The sequence below is a fragment of the Clupea harengus genome, chromosome 7, assembly GCF_900700415.2.
Source record: "Clupea harengus chromosome 7, Ch_v2.0.2, whole genome shotgun sequence".
In the NCBI taxonomy this organism is placed as follows: Eukaryota; Metazoa; Chordata; class Actinopteri; order Clupeiformes; family Clupeidae; genus Clupea; species Clupea harengus.
In genome coordinates, this window is record NC_045158.1 from 26,997,403 (window position 1) to 27,025,164 (window position 27,762).

At 44.0% G+C, this 27,762-nt stretch overlaps 2 protein-coding genes across 2 annotated transcripts; both read right to left on the reverse strand.

The window, feature by feature from the left end:
* Positions 1–1,199: 1,199 nt before the first annotated feature.
* On the reverse strand, positions 1,200–26,017 carry rab11fip1a (RAB11 family interacting protein 1 (class I) a). Its single transcript, XM_012822027.3, has 5 exons — positions 24,747–26,017; positions 15,663–16,093; positions 14,367–15,336; positions 2,309–2,441; positions 1,200–2,086 (listed from the first exon to the last, which is right to left on the reverse strand). Exons 1-5 carry the CDS (start codon positions 25,094–25,096, stop codon positions 1,889–1,891), a joined length of 2,082 nt encoding a protein of 693 aa, XP_012677481.2. The 5' UTR covers positions 25,097–26,017; the 3' UTR covers positions 1,200–1,888.
* LOC122133041 (nucleolar and coiled-body phosphoprotein 1-like) lies at positions 9,492–14,359 on the reverse strand. Its single transcript, XM_042708329.1, has 2 exons — positions 13,981–14,359; positions 9,492–13,940 (listed from the first exon to the last, which is right to left on the reverse strand). Exon 2 carries the CDS (start codon positions 11,524–11,526, stop codon positions 10,042–10,044), a length of 1,485 nt encoding a protein of 494 aa, XP_042564263.1. The 5' UTR covers positions 11,527–13,940; positions 13,981–14,359; the 3' UTR covers positions 9,492–10,041.
* Positions 26,018–27,762: the final 1,745 nt, after the last annotated feature.

Here is a 27,762-nt window from a genome sequence, read left to right on the forward strand (position 1 = left end):
TATTGACAAACAAACAAGGCACCGCCCCGGACAAGATTATGATATTGTGACTGATTCAGGCAGCATGCTGCTCCCTTCACTTTATTTGGGTTCATTCTCAATTCACTTTAAATAATGTAGTGAAAAAAATCTTAAGAAAAACGTAATGTAGCATGTTAACATTGAGTGTAGTCATGTTAGGTCACAACACATTCAGCATTGTTCAAAACAAAATGGAACATTTCAATTAAATAACTGGATAAATATATGTACCAGAATGGAAGATAAATGAGGAATGTTTTTGGTTGAATTAGCATTTCTCTACGGTCATCACTAATACAACCTGCAAGTCATTATTCAGATGACTTACCACAGCACTTATATTGCCCCCATCTCAAATGATCCATTAAACACAGGGAGAGCCCGGTTACAAATGGCAAGGCTTAATATGATGTCAGATATAGCGGTCTGACATTCTTTGAATGTAAGGCCATGGCAGGAACGCATCCCAAAGGCGCAGAAAATAAAATGCTCCTAAGCCATTACCTAAATGCATTTTGGTACCTAAACAGTATAAGAAATATTATTTTAAAAGAACGTGACCTTACTGTGAAATAATGTATGCGAAGAAGACAGCGTTAAAACTCTGCTGTGCTATCTCAGAGTGAGAGGCCGTTCAATCTGACGCATTCAACAGCAGCACATTGTTCTGGCCAAGGTTGTCGATCACATGACCAAAAACTGCCAGGTGTGGAGGTAAAGAAAAGCAGTACACAAGAGAGAAGCCCTACTCATAATCAACAGATAATCTCACACACACACGGACACGGACACGGACACACAGACACAGACACAGACACAGACACAGACACAGACACAGACACAGACACAGACACAGACACAGACACAGACACAGACACAGACACAGACACAGACACAGACACAGACACAGACACAGACACAGACACAGACACAGACACACACACACACACAGACACAGACACAGACACAGACACAGACACAGACACAGACACAGACACAGACACACACACAGACACAGACACAGACACAGACACAGACACAGACACAGACACAGACACAGACACAGACACAGACACACACACACACACAGACACAGACACAGACACAGACACAGACACAGACACAGACACAGACACAGACACAGACACAGACACACACACAGACACAGACACACACACACACACACACACACACACACACACACACACACACACACACACACACACACACACACACACACACACTTGTAAGCCTTACAGCAGCGTAATAAATATTCATGAACGTTCCAGTTCTCTACACTCCCAGCAACACAGTCAATCAGTCATTAGCAGTTACAATTAAGTTGTTAACCGATAAAAAAAGGTCCAACTGAATGTCTGTCATTTTTGAGTGTTACAATTAAGAGCACAGGGTGACGCACAGTTTTCATGTACACTATGTCAGCCACTCAACTTCTGTAGAAACAACAACATTTAATTAGTCAGTTTCTTTATCGTTGATTTCTGACATAAGTCTTGGGTTTCTTGATAACCACCACTATAGATTTCCAGCATTATTAACTACAGTACTGCCATTCTTCATTCGTCACCCTTCATGGAAGTCCATCAACAGATAGTCCATCAAAAGTGCATATTACAGCCAAGGGTAGTGCCAGAGAATGAGACTCCAGCTGGAAGCAAAATCCTTGTGCAAAAGATTGATTTAATCCCCCAACACAAACAAACTAAAGCCTGACAGAGAGAGAGGGAGAGCGAGAGAGAGAGAGAGAGAGAGAGAGAGAGAGCGCGAGAGAGAGAGAGAGAGAGAGAGAGAGGAGAGAAATATGAGGAGCCTTAAGGTTTTCAGTTCCCATGCACACTACCGCCCTCTAGTGGAAGCCCTTGGCGGCTGCGAGCGACATGAGAATGCTGGGATACTCATCGATGACACGCACGAGCAGGTTATCGATGTACTCCTCCAGCTCCACGATCTTCTCATCTCTCTTGGTGAGCTCATTCTGCTGCTTGACCACAAGGGTGATGAGCTCCTCCTGAGTGAGCTGGGTGTAGGGGCCACTGTCTGCAAACTATTGGGGGTGGGGGGGAAGAGAGAGAGAGAGAGAGACGAGAGATCATCAGCACAACAGGGTATGCTCAACTGACAGATTAGTTTGAGTGAAATAAATTCTGCTAACTATATGAAGCCAGAGTGATCTGACAAAAAATGTGTTTCATAATCCATTTTCATGACTGTGTTCCATAATTGGTGTAATTAACTGCCATGAACTAAGCACCTGTCAGAGCCCTACCTTGACTTTCTCTGGTGTGTCGCTGATGCTAATGGACTTAAGGTCTTTGCTCACTGCAATGCTGCTGCTACTGCTGCTGCTGCTGGGATGCTGTTGGCTTTCTGTCGAGCTCAGAGGCTTCACTGGATGGGGCCTGTGGAGAGAGAAGGATCATGTAGTCATTCGCTTATACAATCAAGAAACAAAACAAAAAATACTTTCACAAATTTCTCAAAAGAGTGTTGCTCATTGCGCATGCTGTAAAGAAAAAGTGCAGCTGATAACAGAATGGACACAAGATAAAGTTAAGGACAGATTGTATGACAAATGTTGGAAAAGGACGAGGAAAGGCCAGACTGTCACACCTTGGAGAGATTGGTGCTCACAGCCAAGCTGGGTAACAAATTGCCTGTTCCTCATCATTTTGCTTCAGTGCATTTGTGAGATGACACAAATTACAATAGAGGGGTGTTCTGTTTTAAACACTGACTGAGCATCATCTGTAATAAACATCAGAATGCATGATCTTCTCTGTACCGTTTTAATCAACTAAGTGTAGTGTATGATGTAAGGATGTTATTTGTCACCCAAAATATTGTAATGAAATGCCAGAGAATACAGAGAATAAAAACAAATGACTTGCTTGACTGGTCTGTCAGACTTAGGATGAGGTACGTTTTAGTCTACACACAGCATAGACATTTTATCACACCTTTTCAGGCAGTTCACCAGTTCAGTTTAAATTGGGTGTAGATACCAGCCGGCAGCCATTCGCACAATTCCGTGAACACAGCTATCGCTACAGTCTCTGTCAACACATCTCACATTTCCCTCCTTTAATGATGGCAGAAGCATTTTAAATCCCAACCATCTTCACACCCAGATGATTTTTTTTTCTCACACCCAGAAAGGAAGAGAGGGGGAGGAGGTGACCTCCAAAGATGAGACACAGCTGATCTTATCTCACCTGAGTGGGCTTGGCGGCGCTACCCCCAAACTGCTACCATGAGAGGCAGCAGCAGCAGCCTGAAACTCTAACGGTGAGATCCAGGCATACACAGGGGACCTAGGTCCAACAGACTGGGTTGAGCATGTTTCTGGTTCTGCCCTAAGTGTCTCTGGTGTGGCCACAGCAGATGGCAAAGATGCTGGGAAAGAAAAGGATGTGGAAAGATGATCTCCCCCCCACAGGTTCTCTTTGGCTACTGTGAGGTCCTCCCTAAGGACAGCATCACGAATCTCAGCACCCCTCTCCCATTTCAGAGCCTCACAGATGTGTTCTGGTTCAGCTCTGCAATTATTTTCTGTGTCGTTGGACTGGACACAGGACTGGACATTTCCATGTTTGCTCTGCTGTGGGGACCCGGCAGTTTGACACAATTCAGAAAGTGTATCTGTCGAACTAGGAATTACGGAATCCTTGGGATCTCTCTCCAACGGTGCGTCAGATTTGGCCCTGTTGGATGTTGAGTAAGATGAGGGTGTTCCTCTGATGGATGTTGAGTAAGATGAGGATGTGCCTATGGTGGGCGTTGAGTAAGATGAGGGTGTTCCTCTGGTGGGCGTTGAGTAAGATGAGGATGTGCCTATGGTCTCTGCATCCCCTGGCCCCTCCATGCCTCGGGCGTCAGCAGTCTCATAACTGTGGACAGTGTTCTGGGTGTTACAACTCGACTCTAATTTAACTACACGAGATGTAGATTCTCCGACATATTTCTCTGGATTGGTGTTAGACATGTTCCCTGTGATGTGCGAGCCCATATGAGTCAGGTGATCTTCAGATGGACTAGTCCGTGTTTGGTTTGGCCAGAGAGACATTCTTTGCTCCTGTGACGATTCAGTAGATGTGGCTTTGGCAGGTGTGGCTGTGATTGCCAATGACAAGGTGTCTTCTTTCCATGGATCTGTAGTCTGTTCCGACTTAAGTAAATCGGAACTAGGCTCTTGTTCGTCTGGTCTGGCCTCACAGCTTGTGCTGAGGCTCACGTGAGGTAAGGAAACTTGATGTTGCATTGAAACAACATAAGGGGAGAGGCTGTCTTCTGGGATGATCATCGCAGTTTTCTGCTCTGTAGTCATAGCTGAATCACTCTGAGAAGATACAGGAATTGGATCTTCTGGAATATCAGATTCACAATTCCTGTCAAACTCATTTGGTGACAAATCTTCTTCTTCTACTTGCATCTCATTCTTCATGTGATGTGCAAAGATGCCGTCACTCTTGTCGTGCAGTAGCAAGTTCCCTGGGTCATTGGAAAGGCGTTTGTCACTAGTAAAAGGGTCACATTCAATAATTATGTTTTCTGTGTCTGCCTCAGGTGCATTTTCCAATGACTCAATTTGAGAGAGAGTTGCATGTTGACTGCTTCTCATTGCCAGGACCTCCATCATATTCTGCGTTAATGTCTTCTCAGCAGGTATCTCTGCCGTTTCTGTGTGGTTTGGCGTGATAATTACTCCGGCTTTTTCTCTTGGTAAGCCCCCGGGCTGTGTTATTGCCATAGATCCAGATAGTGAAATGGGGGTTGTGTCAAAGGATTCTTTGTTTACTGGTTCGTCACGGGGTGTGGTTACAACAGTCTCCTTCAAGAGGACAGCATCCAGGGTAATAATATCAGGTGCCGACGTCAGCACATCTGAAGAGGGTTCACTATTCCCTGTGCAGCTTGGGCTTGCTGGTGGTGAAGGTGCTGGAGGAGAAGGTGCTCTAGGTGAAGGTGCTGGTTTCCTAGAAGGAATTTGGGAAACAGGTGTACTAGCTTCTATTACAGCCCGAGCTATATTCTGTTCGGGGAACTTCTCAGAACAATTCTCAGAAAATGCATCTGTTGGAATAGCTGATCCAAAAATACTATCGAAGTCACCAGGTGTTAAAAAACCATCTTCTATTTTTGTCTTTTTCTCTGAGTCAACAATACACAGGCCGTCATTATGTGTGCTCTGTTCTGGTATATTCCATGGGTCATTGACTGGGATTCTATCCGTCTCAACTTCAATGGAATCAGAATGTGTATCCTCTGTCTCTTTCAATGCCAAGGTCTCTGTAGCAGGTCTCAGTACAGATTCACGGTCATCTTTTTCTTTCGCAGTACACCCTGGCTCTACAGAATGACATGACTTGGATTTTACAGTCTGCATCTCTTTTGCACCCCACAGTCTTCTTGCTCTGGGTACAGGTTTGTTTTTGGGCTGATCAGGACCATCAACTACACCTTTAAGAATCTTCATTTCATTCTTAGGACAATGGAGTGGTGCTGTTCGATCTGAGTTTCTTTCATGAGCATTTTCCAGTGCAGACATCAATTTCTTGGAATTTTCTTGGGGACTTTTCTCTGAAGAGGAAGTAGTTTGTGAATGGTTTGGCTTGATACCCACTTCAACCTGTTGCTTTGATGATGTTTCAGCAAATGTGGTCTTGGTAGTAGTTTCCACGGTAACTGAGGATATGTCCACACGTTCTGCATTCCTTTTCTTCTCATTGATTACAGCTGAAATTCTATTTTCCATGAAGAGATCATCCTTACTTTTAACATCAGACTTTAACTCCACAGAACTTTCTCTTGTGTTCCCTTCTGGTTTGGCCTTAGTGCCGAAACGGCATGAGGTCACAGGAGGCAGGGGAGCTTGATGTTTCTTCAGGGCAATTTGGGGAGTGGGTGTGACAACTCTGGAAATTATCACAGGTCTATTCTGTTCAGAAGACCTGGTCAAGTCATTTTGGGAACCATTAAAGAATGGATCTGTTGGAAGATCATAAACTAAAGTCTTACTAAAGTTATCATGTGTCTCACCCGCGTATTCTATCTTTTCCCCTTTCATTAGAAACACTTCTTCGCTCATGTTCTGCTGTGGTAATTGCCAAGGGTCATGGGAAAGGAGTTGGTCAATAGGGAAGGGGTCATCTTCAAACATGTTTTCTAATAAATCAACATGATTGGAAGTGAAAGGCTGATTATTACGATCTGAAACGTCCTCCTTCAAGGTTGTCGTGGCACATTCTGACTGCCCATTTTGAGATTCTTTCATTGGCCTTTTGGTTGGCCTCACTTGCCTGGAATTAAAATGAGGTACCTCTTGTGTTCCACTTTGAGCCTTGATCACACGCGTGTCTGAAAGCACTGTTGCTCTCGATATGGGTTCTTCCATTAGATGACCAGGACCACTGACAACACTGGGTGCCTTCCTCTTATTTCCATTAAAATCTTGTGACTTTTTTAAACGTGAATCTCTCTTCTGGACATTTTCCAGCGCAGAAATCAATACTTTGTTAGCCGCTTTGAAAGGCTTTTCGACAGATGGACTGACAGGTGAAAGGTTTTTCATGGTAGTCACCTCTATTGCCTGCCAAGGTGAGACTGGCTTGGGAGGCTGAAGAGCTTGTTTGGAACTGGGGCTAACCTTTTTATCAGGCAGGACTGGCTTAGGGGGCGGGAGAGCTTGTTTGGAACTGGGGCTAACCTTTTGATCAGGCAGGACTGGCTTAGGGGGCGGGAGAGCTTGCGTGAAACTGGGGCTAACCTTTTTATCAGGCACGACTGGCTTAGGGGGCGGGAGAGCTTGTTTGGAACTGGGGCCAACCTTTTGATCAGGCACGACTGGCTTAGGGGGCAGTAGAGCCTGTTTGGAACTGGGGCCAACCTTTTTATCAGATACGAGTGTCATGCGAGGAAGGGGAGCTTTGCTGGAGCAGGGGTCAACCTGTTTATCATACCTTTTACTTAGAGTTTCCTGTGGTGGTGAAGTGCTCCGATTAGATCCACCAGGGGAACGGGTCATTTTTGATTCATTATGACCACTGGCACTCATCTCCGTCCCATTGATTTTAGCAGCTCTCTTCATCTGTCTCTCATTCACCTCTAGCATGATGTGATCCCAGCGAGCCTGGCCCATCACTCCATGCCTCCTCTTGGGAAACAGAGTTTCGTAATCAGGAATAGGCAGATCTGGCCTCTGGGTCTGCTGGTATCCTGCGCTCTCAATTTCTCTTCTTTCATCAGTCTCCTTCATGAGCTGCGGGGTACGACTCGAGGCAGGCGCACCTCTCGAAAGCACACGTCTAACTGGCCAGTTTTCCATACTGACCTGTAGATGGTGCTGAGCAGCTTGTCAGACTATTTGGAGTGAGAGAGGAATGGTATTTCCCTCCAGGGTGTGCACCGAGTAGAATGATTCAGATTACAGCCAGGAGGAAAGGACCTTGATTTAGGTATGGCCAGTATCTGTGGGGGGGGGGGGGGTTCATTATATCAGTTTCATGTTTCTGACACTGCCAAGGAACAGACATAAAAAGAGATGCTTGCATTTGAACATTCTACCAATCTTTACTTAATACATTTTTGGTTGCTATGGTCTAAAAGGAAAATAGTGTGAGCGTGAGATAGGAAGACAACTGTTAAAAGTTATCCTGCGGTAATGCAAATAAAAGTACTGGTAAGCTTCCATCACTATTTCTAAGATTTTTCCCTTAAATACATGTTATATAAGGAGGGTTTTTTAGTATTAAAATAAGGCTGTGATGTAATGTCATCAGTTATGCTAGTGTAGATCATCACATGTGTTACTCTGTATTAATTAAAATCTATCTCCTGTGGATCAACATTTGCCAATTATCACGGAATTTTAAAGTCTCAGAAGCATGTCTCAGCAAACAGAAGACACCGAGTTCACACTATGCAAGAAATTACATTTATGTTTAGAAATGCTGAGGAAAAAAATCTATTTTCTGGGCCCCATTTTAAAAGTTGTTTATATTTCGAGTCTGCACTCAATCTTTATCTTCAGATATGATGATGGAAGTCTTCACGCCATATGTAAGACCTGCTATCTGCCCTACTCCCTGATATTAATCACAAGGCGAACCATCCCAAAACAGTCAAATTAGCAACAGAAAAATGACTAACAAACTTCCTCTTACGAGTCACCATGAAAACTATTCTATACACTGCTCTGTAAATTCCCAAGAGGAATATTTCAAGCTATCAATGATAAATTGACTCACCACTGGGAGGGCAAAAATAGATCCCAGAGCAGAAACAACAGAAGAACACAGTTCCTTAAGCCGAGATTGTGCTTTGGCTCATACACAATGCGAGTTAGTCACTTGTTTGTGTGACCCGACATCCCTCTACAACCAGTTCTGCTCCATACCAAAAGCACTGAATCGCATTGTGCTCAACTCACATCAACCAATCAAAAGAAGGCACCAAACTTGTCAGACTGGTCAGCAGCCAGGTATAGTGGAAAAACACGTTCAAAAAAAGACAACGAAATACAAGGTGGGTTAACCATGAAAGTCCTGACTCTCAACGGCTACCTTCAATGTCACAAACATTTGTACCAAATAAATGGATTAATTGGTCCAGGTCAACACCAGTTTGCTGAGTACATAGCCATATGAACACAAAGGGAAAAAGAACCATTCATAGCAGTCCAGTCACCAGGATTTGCAGGTGGATAAATAACCCACTCATGTACCCTTGAAGATACTTGATCACATTGCTATTAAAAAACACTGTCACTCTCGTTATATTGCACAGGTTAACGGTAAACCAATAATTCATGTTGGAAAAATTGTACCAATCACTTGTTGTGCTTGATATCACATCATTACAACCACATTATATATTTAACAGTATAAGAGAGAGGTAGGACATCCGGAAAATGTCATGCTTACTTCAGATTTGGATTTTGCCATGGGATTTTGAGATAAGTCTACTGCTTTTATATGTAGGGTAGCATTTGGTGGTCAAAATTAAAGGCACAGAAGAGTGTGGCTCTAAAATTCTCACACTTCTCAAAAAAGGTTTAGCATGTTAGTCAAGTCTGAAGTGAATATGCATCTCTCTACAGCAGAATGGCACAGATACTCAAGCAAGCCGAGTTCTTAGTTAAGTCTGAAGTGAATATGCATCTCTCTACAGCAGAATGGCACAGATACTCGAGCAAGCCCCCAGTTAGCCCCCGTCAGCTTCATACATTCCTGCAGTGGCTTAGCACCCATCGATGCACTCTCCTTTGAAAAACAATTGATAGAAGTCATTTAAATGCTTGTAACTCAAAACTGCAGCTGTAGAATGTCCTTGAGAACTAAATATTAGAAATGTCTCTTGTCTGACGCAACCATTTCAAATCACTATTCACCTGTATCTGAATGCCGGCGAATAAAGTCATTAATTAATAAATGAATAAATAAATAAATAAATAAATAAATAATGGAGCATCAGACACAGTGTATGCAGCTGCACATGGACCTTGCCATTTTCATTAACCTTTCGTGGCCTTCATATACATCTTTGCTGTGTGCTTTAGCCAAATGAAGATTAGGCAGACACTGGGGAGATACGGAAACACTGAAAACAATGGTGCAGCTGTGACAGATTATACCAAGAATGCATCCGGAATACCCAAATTAAATGATAGATAAGATGATTTAGCACACAGGAGTGTAAAGAATGACTTTGCATGACGCACACCACAACGGCAGATAATGCAACACCAAGAAATACATTTCCAAATATAAAGCAGATGCAGGTCACTGTTGACAGATGAAGGGTAGGAAAAAAAAAAATCATTATTTGCTTGATCAAACAATCAAGACATGCTGTGTGATGTGTATTGTTTCTCACATTGGCTGACACTGCTTGACCCATTTCTCTTTTCCTCAAGAGATTTGACGGCGCTCAATACTCCTATGCCAAGTTAAAGGATAACATTGACATTAGTCAAACTACAGCAAACAATTGACAAAATCGGTCTCACCTGCGTAACGCTGACATTGGCCCTCCACTGCTGCTTTGAGGGGCGGCGGACTGTACTGTATCTGTGGGTGAGACCCATGCCCGCACAGGGGTCTTTAACCCAGCAGGATGGGTGGCAGAATCTCCAGCCTCTGCTCTCGGGCTCTCTGGCCTGGTATCAGTGGATGCTGCTGTAAGGGGTGACGGTGTGGACACACGCTCTGGTTCCCACGGCTCCTCCACAGGTCCTGTTGCATCCTGGGTATTAACTTCCGGCTCTGGCTTCAGAGCATCGGACCGAATTTGTCCAGAGTGTCCGCCTTGTTTCTCCATAGAATCGTTCCCAGTTAGGCCTGCGCTCACAGGAGGCTTGGGGGCTCGACGTTTCTTTGAGAACGTTTCTGGGATGATTTCCACGGGTTTGTCCGGCTCTTGCTCTGTAGACTCACCAGTGTCACTCTGAGAAATATTGGAAAATGTATCTATCGAACGATGCGATTCAAATATGTGGTCAATATCCTCTGCAGTCACACCCAGCTCCTCTATATCGATTTGCTTCTTCGTACCTCTTGAGAAAAGGTCATTTTGACCCGTGTTCGGCTGTGGGATGTTCCAATGGTCTCTCGACTGAAAACTGTCCGTGTTCCTATCGTGGTGTGCTTCAGGTTGGACATTCTTCATTGCTTCTTTGGCTGGCGTTTTTTGCCTGGGTTTGACTGAGGGCAGCTGTTTGTCAGCCTTTAAGACATCTGCTGATTTTCTGTCTGAATTATTATTATTAATCTGTGTGCCGCGGACTGCAGGTACAGGAGGTTCTTGAGGCAGCCTGTGCTCTACGCTGACCACATTTCTCTCATTACCCTGTCTAGGTTTGGCAACAAGTGTCTCTTTTTCAACCTGTTGTCTTGGTGTAGCTGCAGCAGTTGGCTTGGGAGGCTGAAGAGCTTGTTTGGCACCCGACCCTGTCGTTGCTCCAGAGCTATGAAGAGCTTGTTTGGCACCAGACCCCGTCGTTGCTCCAGACCTTTCCTGCCGGGCTTCCTCCCGTCTCAGGGGGCTTTGACTCATGTTTGCAGCGGACTTCCCCTTACGGACAGGAGTTTCTAGAAGAACTGGACGCTCTACAACAGGACCATCGACACTCATCTCTGGCCCGCTCATGTCGGCAGCTCGCTCCAATCGCCTCTGATTCACCTCGGCTATGATGTGATCCCAGCGAGTCTGGCCCATAATTCCATGCCTCTTCTTTGGAAACAGAGATTCGTAATCGGGCAGCGGCAAAGCGGGCATTTGGGCATGCTGATACCCTGCCCTCTCTACGCCCGCCCCTTGGCCGGATTCTTTTACGGAGCTCAGATGGACACCGGAGGAAGCTGTGGCTCCAGGGGAAGCACGTCCATGTCGGGGGTCCACTGGAGCAGTAAGTCTATATTGTTCATCTGCGCCACGAGGTCCAGGTGGAAACATGGCGCTGCTGTTTCTTTCAGGTGTGGTGGAGAACATATCGAAGGAGTCTGAGGGGACACTAGACGGGGAGGAGACAGAGAGCAGGGAGGAGGGGGAGACCTGGTCCTGGTTTTGGGTATTCGTAGTATCGGATTGGGGGGGGAGGATTATCTAAATCAGTTTCAGGCTTCTGCCACTCTGCCAATCTGCCATGGACCAGAAGAAAAATAAAACCACAACGTCTACACATCAGTTCCTTTCCACAGTCCGACTGTCATCATACCAGCTAATCCATTCATCACTGTCCTCACAATCACAATACTAAAAGTCCATCACCATTCATGATTGTATTTCTACAGAAATGTAAAGGTGGTAGAGAATATTTATAAAGTATATACAATTCTTTATCAAATGTGTACAAGTTAAAAACAACAACACCACTCTTGTAGAATGGTCTTCATTTTTCTTTATAAAGTAATGTTCTAAAGATTTTACTTTTAATCTTTTTTTTCATTAGTCTGGCTACAGACTAAATCCAGTTTAATTTCTAATTCAATTTCAAAAGCTTTATTGACATGACACATGTGTGCATTTGTACTGCTTAATCACATAATATACTTAATTCTGCATTAATATCTCTAGTGAAACACTGTGCCCAGTTTGTACCAGGCTCTTTTTCTGTGGCCAGCAAAGTATAAATGTCATGTCATGTTAAGTTTAAATGTCATGTCATGTTAAGTTTAAATATCATGTTCAAACTCTTTATATTTAGGCAGTGTTACAGCTTTACCTTCAGAAATAGTGATGGACTACTGCATATATTGACTACAAACATCCAACTTGGTCTGATCTATTCCTTACCAGGCCTGATATGGTGAGCTACACATGCCAGATAAATTATCAATAGAAAGTACACAAATCACAGCGCTACTTTGACAAACACTTCTAGGCAATCATAAAACAATTGATCACTTAGTTCCAAAATGTAGAATTGACAGATTAAAGATGAACTGACTCACCACTTGAATGATTGAAAATATATATCCGAGCTACAAATAAAAAACTGGGACAAAACAAAACAGATCCTCCAGCCCCAGCCGGCACCTTCACTCACACTCACACAATGCAAGTTCGTCCCTGTCTGTGAGACTTCTACATCCTTAACCAGTTCTGCTCCATACCAAAACCACGGCATCAGGCACACCCAATTCCGTTCCACCACCGTAGACCAATCAACAACAAGTCACCAAACTGGTCTGATCAGTCGCTCCCACTCCAGGCAGAATGGCCTGAGCCATTAGAGTCATTTACTCCAGTCAGCAAGGATCAGCCTGAGCTAACGCGGGACATTTCAAAATAATCAATTGGAGTCTGTGTTGTGCTACTTGACCGTTCAACAAATGTGATTTCTCAAGGTTAATAAAAAAGAAAGAAGTGATTTCTCAAGGTTATCTGGCCTGAGCAGCCAGCCTGATTCTGATTCTGAACAACAGAGTAGAGAATAAAGTGAGAAGGGAAGAGGAGGAATATTTGTGTTTGAATCTGGAGGAGTGCCAAGCCAATGTGAGAACACATCACAAGAAAAAAAAATCATGGAAAGAATCCTTGAAAAAGTTAGTTACTAGTATGATCACATGATTATAGATACATAAGCACATTTTGACCACCACATTACTACAGACAGCGATTACTGTAAACAGCGCCCCCAGGTGGAGAGAGGAAGTATGATCCCTTCATAAGCATTCCATAGGCAGCCCTTCCACCTTATTAAGCACACACCAGCCCTGCCCACCTTTTCCATCTGGTGAAAGGGTCTTTAGAACAGGCTACATAATAACAGAACAGAGACTGATACTGGAAGGTTGTGTACACTTACACAAACATTGAATAAAGCTGACAGAATGGATGCCATTGATTGTTTTGTGGAGGAATATTGACAAGAGTGCGCTCAACCCCTGCTGACGCGATGTAATGTTGTGTTAATGTGACACCTGGTGGTAAAATGAGAACATTCTGCCTTGGATACTGCTAACCACATATGTCATTCCAATCTCATGGCCTTATTTGTGCTGAAAATGCTTTGGTCTCTGGAAACACCACTAGACGAATACCAACCCACCCATGTCCACACAAACTGTATTATTGTTTGTATAGTATAAATGACTCAGTAGCATTATTTAAATCATTCTTTGAAGTTTTCAATGCATACCATCTGTATTCTGTGTGAACCTTAACATCTTGTTGATAAACTGTTTTAATAAATGGATTTAAGTAGTTGATATTATTTATCATATACTGTGTCAACTATACAGCACTTAACAAGTCTGTGCCGAAAACATAAGAGAAATCATTTAATAAAGAAACAATTTTATAAAAGATTTTGTGAAGATCCTTCAGCAGTTGCATCTTCCCATGCAATAGCCCTTTAACATCCCTGGTTAACCAACAGCGAAGAGTTCCTAGCATAGCACCTTTCTGTATGTGGACAGAGAAGAGTTCCTAGCATAGCACCTTTCTGTATGTGGACAGAGAAGAGTTCCTAGCATAGCACCTTTCTGTATGTGGACAGCGAAGAGTTACTAGCATAGCACCTTTCTGTATGTGGACAGAGACGGCTTGTGACCCAGCATAAACCAGCACAGCACAGCTCATATAACGTAAAGTGAACCTCACGGAGCCAAGAGGCTGCTAATCAGACCGTTAGTATAGAGGATTTGGAGAGGATTTGATTTGCAGCAGCTCCCAGCTATAAACCACCATGACCAACGGCATGAATAGATGACTCAACTTACCCTTCATGATGCCACTTCTCCCCAAGGATCCCAGCAAAGTGCCTCTTGGCAACACGGAAAGCACCCTTTGACAGACATAAATGGCATTAAGAGAGAGAGACTCACCTTGGTTTGACGGCAGACACCTTGGCCGTGCGACTGGGGAAGCCTCCGCTTGGGGCGTGGGGGCCGAGGACTCCTCTTTGGACCTCCACTGGGCCCTGGCCAGCGATGGGGTTGGGTGGGTCTGGGCTCAGTGGGATCTCCTCGAAGGGGTTTGTAGAGGCGGGGACCTCGAGCTCCTTGGCTGAGCGACGAGGAGCTGCGGTCGGGGGGCTCTCCTGGTGCTGCTCCTCCTTCTTCTCCTCCTTCTTCCTCCCGATGCCGAACAGAGATGAGATCCTGTCCGTTACTCGGGTCTCCTCATGGTGCCTCTGCTCCTCGGCTCTCCGCGCCTCCTCCTGCTGCTGCTGCCTCCTCCGCTCCTGCTCTTCTGCTTGCTTCGCCTCCTCCTGCTCCTCCAGCCTCTTACGCTCCTCTTCTCTTTTTCTCTTCTTCTCCTCCTCCTCTTCTATCTTCCTCTGCCGCTCCTGCATCCGCTTCTTCTCCTGCTCCTCCTGCCGGTGCAGCATTTCCTGGATCCGCTTTCCCTCTGCGAGTCTGCGCTTCTCCTCCGCCTGCCTCTGCTTTTCCTCGGCCTGCATCTTCGTCTCGGACTCCCTCTCCTCCTCTTCATCATCCTCTCTGAGGCGCTGCTGTGCGTTGCCTTTCTTTTCCTGCGTCTCTTGCTTGTAGGTGGGGATGCTCAGGGCCTTGAAGGAGTCGGTGGAGGCGTCGGAGACGTTCCTCTCGTGCTGCCTCCTCACGTCCTCCACGGAGCCCTGTCCGGAGCTGTTCAGGCTGAGGGTGGAGCCGCTCTTGTTCTCGGCCTCCTCGGAGTAGACGTGGCTGCCATTGATGCACAGGCTGTTCGGGTCCGCGGCGCCCTGCTTGGAGCGGCCTAGCAGGGAGAAGGGGCCCTGGGACGCCTTGCTGTCATTACTCCCTGTGCGTTTATGACCAAGACCAAACTTGCCAAGACCGATCTTCCTTTTCACTGTGAAAAGTAAGCAGGGAGAAAATATCATATATGTATACAGTATATATAGTAATTGATCAAAATATATATATATATATATATATATATATATATATATATATATATATATATATATATATATAGAGAGAGAGAGAGAGAGAGAGAGAGAGAGAGAGAGAGAGAGAGAGAAGAGAGAGGAGAGAGAGAGAGAGGAGAGAGAGAGAGAGAGAGAGAGAGAGAGAGAGAGAGAGAGAGAGAGAGCGCGAGAGAGAGATAGAGATAGATATAAAATATACAGAAAATTGATGCTAATGTGATGTACAAAAAAGGTATGAAACACTCACCATCAGGAGACTCAACGTTAAGGCCAGAGGATCGGCTGGCACTGAGGGGAGAGTTCTTCTCTGGGAGGGTTCCCAAGACGGACATGGACTGGGAATGGTTGCGTTGCAGGTTGGACTTGGGAGCGAATAAGGACTTGAGTTTGGACTTCTTCTTTGTGCTCGGAGAGTCTGTGTGGGCGTCCCCTTCCCCTTCGCTGTCGGTTAGCACCTGACTGACTGAAGGCACAATGGCGGACGCGGAGTCAGAGAAGCCATCGCTCTTCTTTCCCCGGACCTTGTCCTTGAGCTTGGCCAGGCGAGACCGTGGTTTGTCCTGCATGGAGAGGTCAAACATGCTGGCGGTCAGGTTGTTCCTCATGAACTGGATGTCCAGCAGAACTTCTCCACGGTCCTTGTCGGCCTTCCCATTTTTATCCAACAGCTTGAACCAACTGCAGGGAAGAGTAACAAGGAGAGAGCATAACAGAAGACTCAATTAATCATTTGTCCTTCAGTGACCATATAGCATATATCCACTTTCAAAGCACCACGCTCCAAAGTTTTTGAAGTCAGCGGTAACTACGGTCCTCCTGTTTTTGGCCTCACGTGACCACCAATGTTTTGTCAAATCACCCGGGTGTAGAAAAAAAACCCGAAATGAAACGATGACACAAAAACATGGATGTTCTCAATAGTTTTGAGGTCAAATCTTAAAATAGACTACACTCCTCCTAACTCTGGACATAATTGCATGGCTTAAGTAATTATGTTACAAGGAGAACAGGGACTTTTCTGTGAGCCCTTTTCAACATCAGACTAGCACACTCTACTGCATTCTGTGAAGGTCCCCCTGTTCCAGCGAGCTCCAGGCCACAAGGCTGAAAGCTGATAAAAACAGACAATTATGTCTTTGTGTGGCCTCTGCACTGATCTCCTCCTCCGGTCAATACAATCCGCATTCAACACACACACACACACACACACACACACACACACGCTTGCACACATACTCACACACACACACACACACACACGCACAGGAAAGGTAGGGCTGTTCTGGAAAGCACTTTTCCTCATTGTGACACAACAACATTGATGTCAAAACACACTCTCACTCGAGTGGCTCCAGGGATGTTGCTGTGCACAGAAATGAAACAGGTCTGTGGACAGGGAAAGATCAGTGAACCTGCATTTGGATGGGTAGTGATAAGAGTTATAATGGACAGCATCAGTGTACCACATAATGTCTATTTGCTGTGCATGGATACATTTGACCTTGCAAATACAACACTGTTGTCTACAGTGGCGTAATGTAGTTACGACGGGCCCAGGTGCAGGCTATTATGACGGGCCCTAGTCAGTGGCGTAAGGCAGTGGTTCCCAAACATTTTACAGTCCTGTATCCCCTTTTTTTCATGTTTGTAACCGCCGCCACGCCCCCTCCCCCCGTGCACATATTCTGCCTATAACACTTGAAACTGTGAAGTTGTCAGAGTAGATCACTAACCGCCGCCGCCGCCACGCCCCCTCCCCCACGCGCATATTCCGCATATAACACTTGAAACTGTCATGGTGGGTCACTAACCTACCTGTAGCGTTTTTTGCCAGTGTAATTATTTCGCTGAATATGGGTGTACATCAGTATTTTTGGCAATGTCTACGGGCCCCCAAGACCCACGGGCCCAGGTGCGACCGCACCTGCTGCACCCCCTGTAGGTACGCCCCTGGTTGTCTAGCTGAAAAGCATAAAGCCATGAAGCTGACTCAACAACTACCATGCAGATGAATTAACGCATGTCAACGTGTTTAGTCAGCGATAAGAGGGCATCTACGCAAATGTATTTACCAAACTGTATTTTGCAATTGCAAATCCAAGTTGAGAGAGACACACACACACACACACACACACACACACAGACAAAGGGTGCTTCACCAGCACATACACACTTTGGTAACTGAGGTAAAGAGAGAACTGAAACATGGAGCTTAACCTGTGTCACACTGACTATAGGTAGGCCTACTAATATTCATATCCGTTTCAAGTATCAGAACTGGTTGACAATAAATAGTTGACTGAAGCGCTTGACGATGAATAAATAACTATAGACTTAAGTCCATTGCCACACTAATTTTCTCACTGGCACAAAACCAGACAGACCACACTACGTTTTAGTCAATCAACACAGTTCCTCATTACCGTGGGAAGGTGACATGGGAAGCTTTCACAATCAAAGAGAACAATAATCAAAGCAGCATGAAAGTAGCCATTTTTCCATTCAGTGGTATTGTTTCATTACTGCTATATTTCAAGCAACCATCTGAAAAATAATGGAGAATACAGCTATGATGGGTAGACCTCAAAATCTCATAGCACGCAGCCATTATCCAGAATTCCTTACAAATGGCCCAAATTTGCTCAAACTACAGAAAGACCAGACATGAGTTTTTATTAAGCATGACAAATGGAAAGTCAGTAGTGAAGTCAAATGCCCTTGCACAGGAGGGAGGAGGAAGATGCCATCAATATTTCATGGTTTGGCTGTCAGACAGCGCATCCTCACAGCCGCCAGAAACCCATAGTCTCTCTGGAGTCAGCAGCCCTCAGAATGTCACTAATAAACCACTAATAACTACAGCCTTCTCCACATCAACGTTCCCTGGAAAAGGGGAATTCAGCAGGGATAAAAAGGGAGTGAAGGCCAGCCTGCATTCCAACGAACCATACAGCGCTGTGGGGGAGGCCTTCATGTGAGGTACACAGGAATGGCCTACACTGCTGCGAAAACCTTATCTGTCTCCTGACGCGAGCTACGCCAAACCATACAACAACTGTGAGCCTCACACAGGCCCATCCCCCACAGCCCTTTTCCACTTGTGCAACGCGGTACACACAACAGTGTTCCTGTTTCAGTAACACGCCGTTTTACTTCACTAAAGGTTCTGCCCTTCCTTCTTTCACAGTGATAAAGGGAAACACAGAGCATTCGGAGGTTTAACAGAAACCAGGCGCTGCGTTCCCATAAATACGGTGCTGCTGTTTGCTAGGTAAACAAAGCGCCACACATATCAGTGTTTACTGAGAAACCTGAAACTGAGGCCCTCGGTGGAAATACCTTGGGACCTGAGCAGTCCTGTTCTACCAGTTCTAGGAATGAGATTAAAATAAATTAGTTACCTAATATCGAATATAAATTATTTTAACTTCCCTCAAAATGTGTGTGATACAGCATTTGAATAAAAGGATAAATGATTCAATTCAATCAAGTCGCTTTCTCTTCAGTCATCATTAGCACATTTGTTTTCCTTTGAAAAAGTGGATATACATTTTCAATCTGAATTCCACAACAGCGCCTCACATCCATGAAGGCTATTTTGGTCGTTGGCTACTTTTCTCGTTGCACTGAAGGTTTGTTCTGTATGCAGTGGTGTTTGAGTCCATTTGTAGGTACTCATCTATATTTAAAGTAATCAAACAAACAATCATCTAAGACAAGACAGGCTTAGCTTGGGTTTGTATATCCATGCTGTCGATAGGCCAGGTATATTTGTTATTCTGTTTGATTACTGGACTACTAAAAAGAATTTACACACCTTCACATATATTTGATAAAAAAGACACTTCTATCCAAAACTGACTGTAGTACAGGTAAAGTACGTATCTTTGATCAAACTGTGTACTCCCTAGGGGAAAAAAACCTAAAACTCATGACACTTTGGTGCTTTTCCTGTAGATTAAGTGGTCGAGCAACTAAGCTAACTAACAGCAGCATTTAGGCTAACTAACAGCAGCATTTAGGCTAACTAACAGCAGCATTTAGGCTAACTAACAGAAGCATTTAGGTTAACTAACAGCAGCATTTAAGCTAACTAACAGCAGCATTTAGGCTAACTAACAGCAGCATTTAGGCTAACTAACAGCAGCATTTAGGCTAACTAACAGCAGCATTTAGTGTTAATATTTGGTATGTCTACACTCCTTCTGTATCAAATAAGAGGGTCACTTTTGTTGGGTGTATTTGATCAATCATCTTCTGTAACCCGTGTGTGCGTGTGCGTGTGCCTGTGCCTGTGCCTGCGTGCGTGCGTGCGTGCGTGTCAACACGTTCCACTCTGCTGAGTCCATGTATTGTGAGAACATGCCCTTAGCTGAGTCACATCAAATCACCGATACCAAAGAATGGAATTTGATCGCGGACGTTGTATGGCCACAATGTTTTCTCAGCGGTTTGCCCTGCTGCGTTGAGGGGAGAAAATACATGCAGCAGAGTTTCCGTGAAGGACAAAAGAATTGTAGCGATGTGAGAACCAGGCCCTCAGTGTCAATGTCAAGCCCTGGGATATCAACTTTACCCTCAAGCAAGACAGTAATATGATGCCAGTGACTATGGGAGAAAAGGGTGGAATTCAATACTCCGTGAGAGTGTGGGGGGGGGGGGACGTCAGAGAGAGAGTAAAACGGCCTCTATATGGCACTCATAAAGCTGCCCCATTGACGAAAGTCATGAAACATGAAGTCTACTGATAAAGAGACGTGAGTACAGTAAACACAATGAAGTCATTTATGCAAGCGACGCCCTTGGTACACCCTGTTATGGTAGCCATAAAAGGCGCCTCGTCATAAATGAAGCCAGATTAGGTACACCGTACTTGACAATTCCATTACAAAAGCCTGACAGCCGTTAGATCAAATGACAAATCTAACCTGTTTTGAGTGATTAACACATGTGCTTAACACGAGTATTGCTGAGTCGTGCAAAAAAAAAAAAAAAAAAGCTCTCAGTACAGGAGCCATCTTCACTGGTTCTTCCTGTTCAACATGTTACATAAACAAATTAAAGATCAGCCACAGAGTGAATTCTCATACTTTAGGTGTTATGATGAACATTGACTAACCCAGTTACATAATTTAAGGGTGTATGTTTGCCTTGTTCAATTCTATTTGTGAAAATGTGACATCGTATGTTTTGATGCCTTCAATACAATACACACCCACTGAAACACGTCATTAGGTGACCATGCCCGTGTCCTGTACTCATCAACCTGAGCTAATTTAGGGCCATTACACGGATGACTACTGTGGCCACCGACACGCCTCAGGTAAGGCACACAACTCACAAGCCCAGGTGGCTCTGATGTTCACGATCACATGGGATAATACCGTGATAACGAGGCTACCCGGAAAAGCCAACACGCGGAGAGGTATGCAAATGCAGAGGATTAGCTTCCTACGCCACGCTAGGCTGCTGGAGGGGGGGTCAACCTCACTGGCTGCTGGAGGGGGCTGGTCAACCTCACTGGCTGTTGGAGGGGGGGGTCAACCTCACTGGCTGTTGGAGGGGGGGTCAACCTCACTGGCTGCTGGAGGGGGGGTCAACCTCACTGGCTGCTGGAGGGGGGGTCAACCTCACTGGCTGCTGGAGGGGGCTGGTCAACCTCACTGGCTGCTGGAGGGGGCTGGTCAACCTCACTGGCTGTTGGAGGGGGGGGGGGGGGGGGGTCAACCTCACTGGCTGCTGGAGGGGTCACTGGCGGAGGGGTCACTGGTAAACACAGGTGAACCAGGGCACAGGTATAACGCCAACGGAACAAAACACCATGTTCCCTTATTATTAGGGTTGTCAAAATAACGCATTCATTTCAATTAAAGAATTATAGAAAAAATAACGCTTAAAGAAAAGATGCAGATTAATCGGATGACATGAATTGGATTTGAAAAGTGGCCAGTTTGGGTTGCAGGAACAGTTTGTATTTCTCCCACTGCACGCTTCTTGCCATCACATCATTGGCAAATCTGACACGATTTTTAAATGCTTCTCATGGCAAATGATACAAGCTATTCATTTAGAGTAATTAATCCAAAAGCATGTAATTAATTGTTTTAATCATTTGACTGCCTTACTTATTATCTTCAAAGGAAGACAAAATAAGGACATGTGATGTGATCTACACCAGCATCTGGTCAAAACGTTTATGAACCTATACAGCCACAACAGGGACTCAGTTTTATCGGACAGAGTTTCGACATTGCAACATTATGTCACGCATACCGTTAGTCATGCACACTATTAGTCACAGTATTAGGTATTAGGGACACAAAACACCAGTGCTTGTGCATCCCTATTGCACAGCCCTATCTGAGTATCTGTCACCATGCATGTGATGTGAAACACATGTTTACTCCAGAGAATGAAAAAAAAACATGGCACTAACTTTTCCCTCCAGTCCATGCCCTGATATATTCAAATGACTCAGACTGTGAGCAAGTGTAAATAAGCAGCATTATCAAAGAGGTTACAGGAGGAAACCGAACAGGCCAACAATGGCTATCTTATCAGGTCAACACACTTCCCATTAAAAGAACAGTACGAAAACTGAACAAGAGTCAAGAAGCAAATAAGTTACTTTTCGTCATTAGAAGATCCCGTAAGAACGTCTTGTATGTTTTTCAGGACAAATTCAATTCAAAACCTGAACGTCTTATCTAAACTACTATTTGGAGACTCCATAGTGAAACGCCAAGTCACATTATGTTTACACAGCGCCAATGTCATCTTTAAGCAAACAAAGCTTGAATAGAGTCTTTATTTCCTGCTAAAACATTGTGAAAGGGCCAGGCAGGGGATGCTGAGGGGGGAGCGGGGGGCCTTGTTAAAATGCCTGTTTAATGAAGTGTAGCTGGGTGGGTCCCTGCTGGAAGCCTTCAAAGACCCAGGTCCCAAAACCCCTTATCAAGGGTCCGCGCCTCCCAGTCTCCCCCCCGACTAAAGAAACTCAGTGTTGACGGGGGTTCTTTCAGCTCTGTTGGAGAGGTGGAATCCACAGAGTTCAGCAGTTAAAAAAGAAGAAAGACACGAAAGTACAGATAAAGCCCACCCTTTCCCAATAAAGCCCAGATAAACCCCACTTACAGGGGTCGGCCATTTTTTCTTGATGAGATTGTAACGCAGGCCACTAGAGACATCAAATCAGAGTATTTCCCTCTCAACTGTGAGTCTAGCTCAGGGTTTTTTAGACTTGGTTATGTCTTGGGTGAGGCTCAGATGTAACAGCATCCCAGTGGCACGCTGGAATGTGAGAGGGCAGTGCTCTAACGCGCGGGCTTGGGTGAATGTTTGCGCATGAAAGACTGCCCTTGACGGGAGTTCAATCTGGGCACATCACAGTCGTCAGAGTAAACACAGCAACAAAAAAAAGCCAAGGATCAGCAGAAATAGAAAATTCAAAACAAGCAAGCAAGCGGTGTTGTGGATGACAGAGGGTGGCTTGTTGAGTCTAGTTGGGTTACAGGGCTAGATCAAATTCTCTAGAAGAAGATTCTGGTAAAAGATCATTTCAAAGCAACAGGTACAGTCAATGATTCTAATCCAACACATTTTTTGTAAAATTCAGCTAATTGCTCCTCACAGTCCTCTAGCTGTGCTCTGTACACAGTCCTGCCTCTATAAAAACAAAGTGGCTCGGACCAAGCCATGCACTATGCCAGCTAATCAAGACACTGCTTCAGGGGCATGGAAAGAAGGGATGTCATTTGAAATGTTATTGATCACAAATATCAACAACCTGTCGCCAGAATCGCAGGCATCACCTTTAACACCTTCATGTACTGCCAGTGGAGATGTGGACAAATGTTTCATATTTAACTTGGTCCACGACATGTTCCTCCAAATACTTCACAGCATAAAGTCTTCCCACCGTAACATCTTAGAACGTAGGCTGTCTGTAATATATAATGTCCCAAAATGTATTTCATACTAAGGTCAGATTGGAAGATCAGCCTATCAGCAAGACAAGCTGTGTTCAACTTAGTAAAAGAATTAGCCAAAAGTAAAGTTATGCTGCCTGCATTCTCTTTTCGAAGGAAGATGTCCTTGTCCTTCAGCAACAGCCTGATAAATATCAAAAGCATGGCCATTTGCCACATATGTTTGACATTTCAAAACGACCTTATTTTGAAGAAGCCAGGACAACAATTTCCTTATGAATGAACTGTTCAAGTGGTTACCTGTACATGTACAATGCCCTTTTAAGGGTCAAACTTCCCCTAATTTGGGTGTGCCTTGATGACACTACAACACATCATGTTTTGGTTGAGATTCAGCACGGCGTCAGTAAACAGGGGAGCGGGAGTGTGAACAAGAGTAATGGGAGTCTGAGAAAGAGGAGGAGGAGGAGTTCAGCTTTGTGATTCCAAAGCGTCATGGTGCCCGTCCTCTAGGCACACAGGTAACACAAGTCTGCGGTTGCCTAGGAGACCGCTGGCTCAACCATCCACAACAACTTATGTGTCCTCTGCTCCCCCCGCAACACTAACATGTTCGGAACACTTAGCAAATGTTGGTTGGGCCTACTCAGGAGAAATATACAAAAACCATAAAGTGATTTAATTTGTTTCTTTGCCTTTAAGCGTATGAGATAATGCTCCCAACCACCATGGCAGTCTACTTGCCGTTTTTGTACACTTTTTTCCCATTTGAACACAACTATTCAAAGAGATACAGCACACTTAAAAGTGTGTTTTGAGCTGTAAACTAAATGATATGACTGAACTTTAATGAAACACATCAATGCTGGTGTTAATATTGACAGAATTACCGCTATAATAAAAAGGCAACGGCTATGGCGCCTGAACTACAGTTGGTGCACTTCCAAATAGTTTGAATGTTTTCGGTCCAGAATGTTTTTCTTTGCCAATAGTGTATCTACTGTTGCCACAGACATGTTTTCCATAGATTTCTTCTGTCAGTGGCGAGGGCCAAAATCCTCCTTCCTGGGGTCCGCCTCACAGGGCCCAATGGCCCCCCCTGTCAATTGGCTTTTAAAAAGTGAGAGTGGAGGGGGTTGGGGAGAGCCGCCCATTTCATGACCTAGAGAAGTTCCAAACAGTCGACTACATCAGCATCTGTCTTGCAAGGTGCAGGATGGGGTGTTGAACCATTTTAGACCCATAAAATGCCAAATTGTACCAGCACCAGCATTGATGCGTTTCATCATAGTGCAGTCATATACTTTAGTTTACAGCTCAAAAACCCATTTAAGTGTGCAGTACCTCTTACAATACACCTTCTCGTTTCCCTTTTTTTTTTTTTACAACAATAACATACTCACTCGCTCTTTTTCCGGGACCTGTTATCGTGGAGGTCCAAAAGGTTGACGACTGCCTGTCCAAGTAGCTTATCCAGACCCACCAGCGCCCGGTGCATTACGATGATATGCAGAGTACAGCGGTCGGCATTGCCTTGGTGGAAGAGCGGCAGGTCAAAAGAGGCTTCTTCCTTCCAAACCGGTGCCACACATTTTTCTGCCACCGACGTTGAAAATTTGTCTTTGGCCATTTGCATGATGGCGTACGCGTCGTTGGTGCCATTCTTGCCTTTGATTCTCAAGTTCCTTGCTTGGAACACTGTTACCTGTACACTCGTAGGATACCATTGTTGGCTCTGATCTGCTAAAGACATTCTCGAAGCCCTCGGGTCAGATCAATGCGAGGGTCCAGCCTATTTGTCAAAGGCTGGCAATGAACTGCGTTTACGTATTGTGAAAATGCGTTCGAATGTTCTGAAAGCTACTACAACACCGACTGTCCCGTCAGAGTTTGATGCACACCGCGTAGTTTCGCAATACTACAGACTCCTCCTTCGCAGGTTGGATCATGAAAACATGATTAGTCCGATGACGTAGACGATGAGGAAACGCATGAGGATGCATGTGGAAAGTGTTCGTCAATTCTGAATGATTTGATAATCACAGATTCAATTACTTCAATTATACCCTACACTAACCATTGTTTTTAAGGTTCCGACTTTTTTTATCGTGATTTAGGTTGTTGTGCTATATTCATGATTGACTTGTACAAAGCACGTCTAAAGCAATGACCATAGCCCGTGTGAGATTAGGAGATTCCTACTTAATTGTTAGGTAGCAGGTAATGATCTCCGTAATAATTGTTGATGGTGTCGACTGGCTGAACGTGGCCTACTCCCGTTTCTCATGGATTAAATGAATTAGTCAATTTGCCTGTCACCGTATAATCTAGTATCCTACCTAAAATAGATGCAGCGCGTAATAACAACGTGGTCGCCAGCTTCATTACTCATGTCAAGCCGATTAGTCATAGACTACATTTGGACATCTAAATTTAACAGAGTAATTGCAGTGTGGTCACTAAATAGCCCGAACGCAGTCGACGAGGTGGCAGCATTAATAGCTTACTCCGGACGTTAACAACAATTCTTGGAATGTAGGTTAGATGGAGGGGGACGCATCCTCGAAGCACTAAACAAAGCGTGAAAAAACATTCAGTAAGTTATTTCTAGTTCTAAGAAACAAGTTGGGCACGATAGAACCTACTCTATTTTCCCCTTTGTTGAAATTCTTCCTGTATCGTCATACAACGGTCCTGCCCATTCCCACATAACCCACCATTTCATTGGTCAACACCATGTCAATAATTTGTGTCTTTTTCAATTGGTCTGTCAGCTAATCAGGTAATCCTGTATTTACATATCGTATGGCGTGGACACAAGAATTTACATACGCCATAGAAGCTCTACGCAACAATTTGATTGATCTACCATGCCGAACTCGCCTACCAATGTATAAGCTAAGGCACAGCACAAGTACAACTATAAGTTACATTTCGTTGTTGGGTGTTCAGTGTAATGTCACTGAGACACTCACTCAATTTTTGTAACATTCATTTTAACCCCTTAACAACAAAAACTGGAGACATGATCAAAATCGAATTTTCACAGTATGTCTGTTGATGATTCTAACTGTCACACCTGTATTCACATTTCTCTGACCACGATTAAAGAAATAAACACATACAGGAATACACCTGAAACAAAACTATTTGACTAGTTATAGTCTTTTAAAGTGGTTTATATATTGTTTAAGTCACCAGGCATGTCAAAATCACTTGATAAATCAAATGACAAAATGTTTAAAGGCTCCATTCTCTTTTTAGACAGCAGGGAGACTCATTTCTCCAGCCTTCTGTGCCTAACATAAAAAGTTAAAAAAAAGTTTAAGGATTGATCCATCCCCAAAGACAAGCTGGCTTTATTTCTGATGAAATACTGTAGAAAGAATATCAACCAGACTGTGACGTCCACAGCTACGATGTGGTGTATATAATATAACCATGCTATTCAAGAGTGGTCATACTACCCCCAGAACACCATGTCTATCGTTATAGATTGACTTAAAACAGGACCATGCCATTCAAGAGTGGTCATACTACCCCCAGAACACCATGTACTGTATATCACTACGTAGCGTTATAGATTGACTTAAAACAGGACCAGGCACCAGGACAGTCTTCTGTAACGGAACATTGGCCTTCAAAGTGTTCTGTTGACAAAACATAAAACGCTTTAGACCTACCACAATGAATGTAGACCTCTTCTAGTTTCAGTTTAGTGTAGTCTAAAAACTACACTAAACTAGAAAATTACTCTTTGACATTACTCCAGAATATCTCTGTATATTATTATATGCCTGAAAAGAAATAAAACATAATGATGGACACTGAAAACATGACAGTATAGGGAAACATTGACTTAATAAATAATGCCTATAGAATTGCCTAAATGTAAGTATAAGATGATCACAATTATTTTTCAACTATATTTCATTGCTTTTGTATTTACTGAAGTGAAATACCAACTTTATGGCTCTTTCTCATTCTTCCTGTGAATAGTACTGATAACCACCACACACTGAACATTCATTACATTCACATTTCCACAATAAAATGAGGCTTTTTGAAAGTCTTTATTTTGCATCAGATTTTTATAAGGCACGGTTTGGGCTTCTAGGGCAAATATATTATTGAATAATAAACAGTTATCATTTTACTATTATTTAAAACTGATGCCATGACAGATACAAATATAAATACAGGTAACAGATTGATTTCTCCCTTTTCACTCTGAGATGAATTTGGACATTTGTTTTTTGTTTGTTTGTTTGTTTTTTTCGTGAAAACCTTACAAAAATCTTACATGTAACAACCGACACTGAAAAGCAGTTTTCAGTACTCAAACACTGGCAGGTATCTTACTTGTCTGATAACACTTAAAAGTACTCAAACACTGGCAGGTATCTTACTTGTCTGATA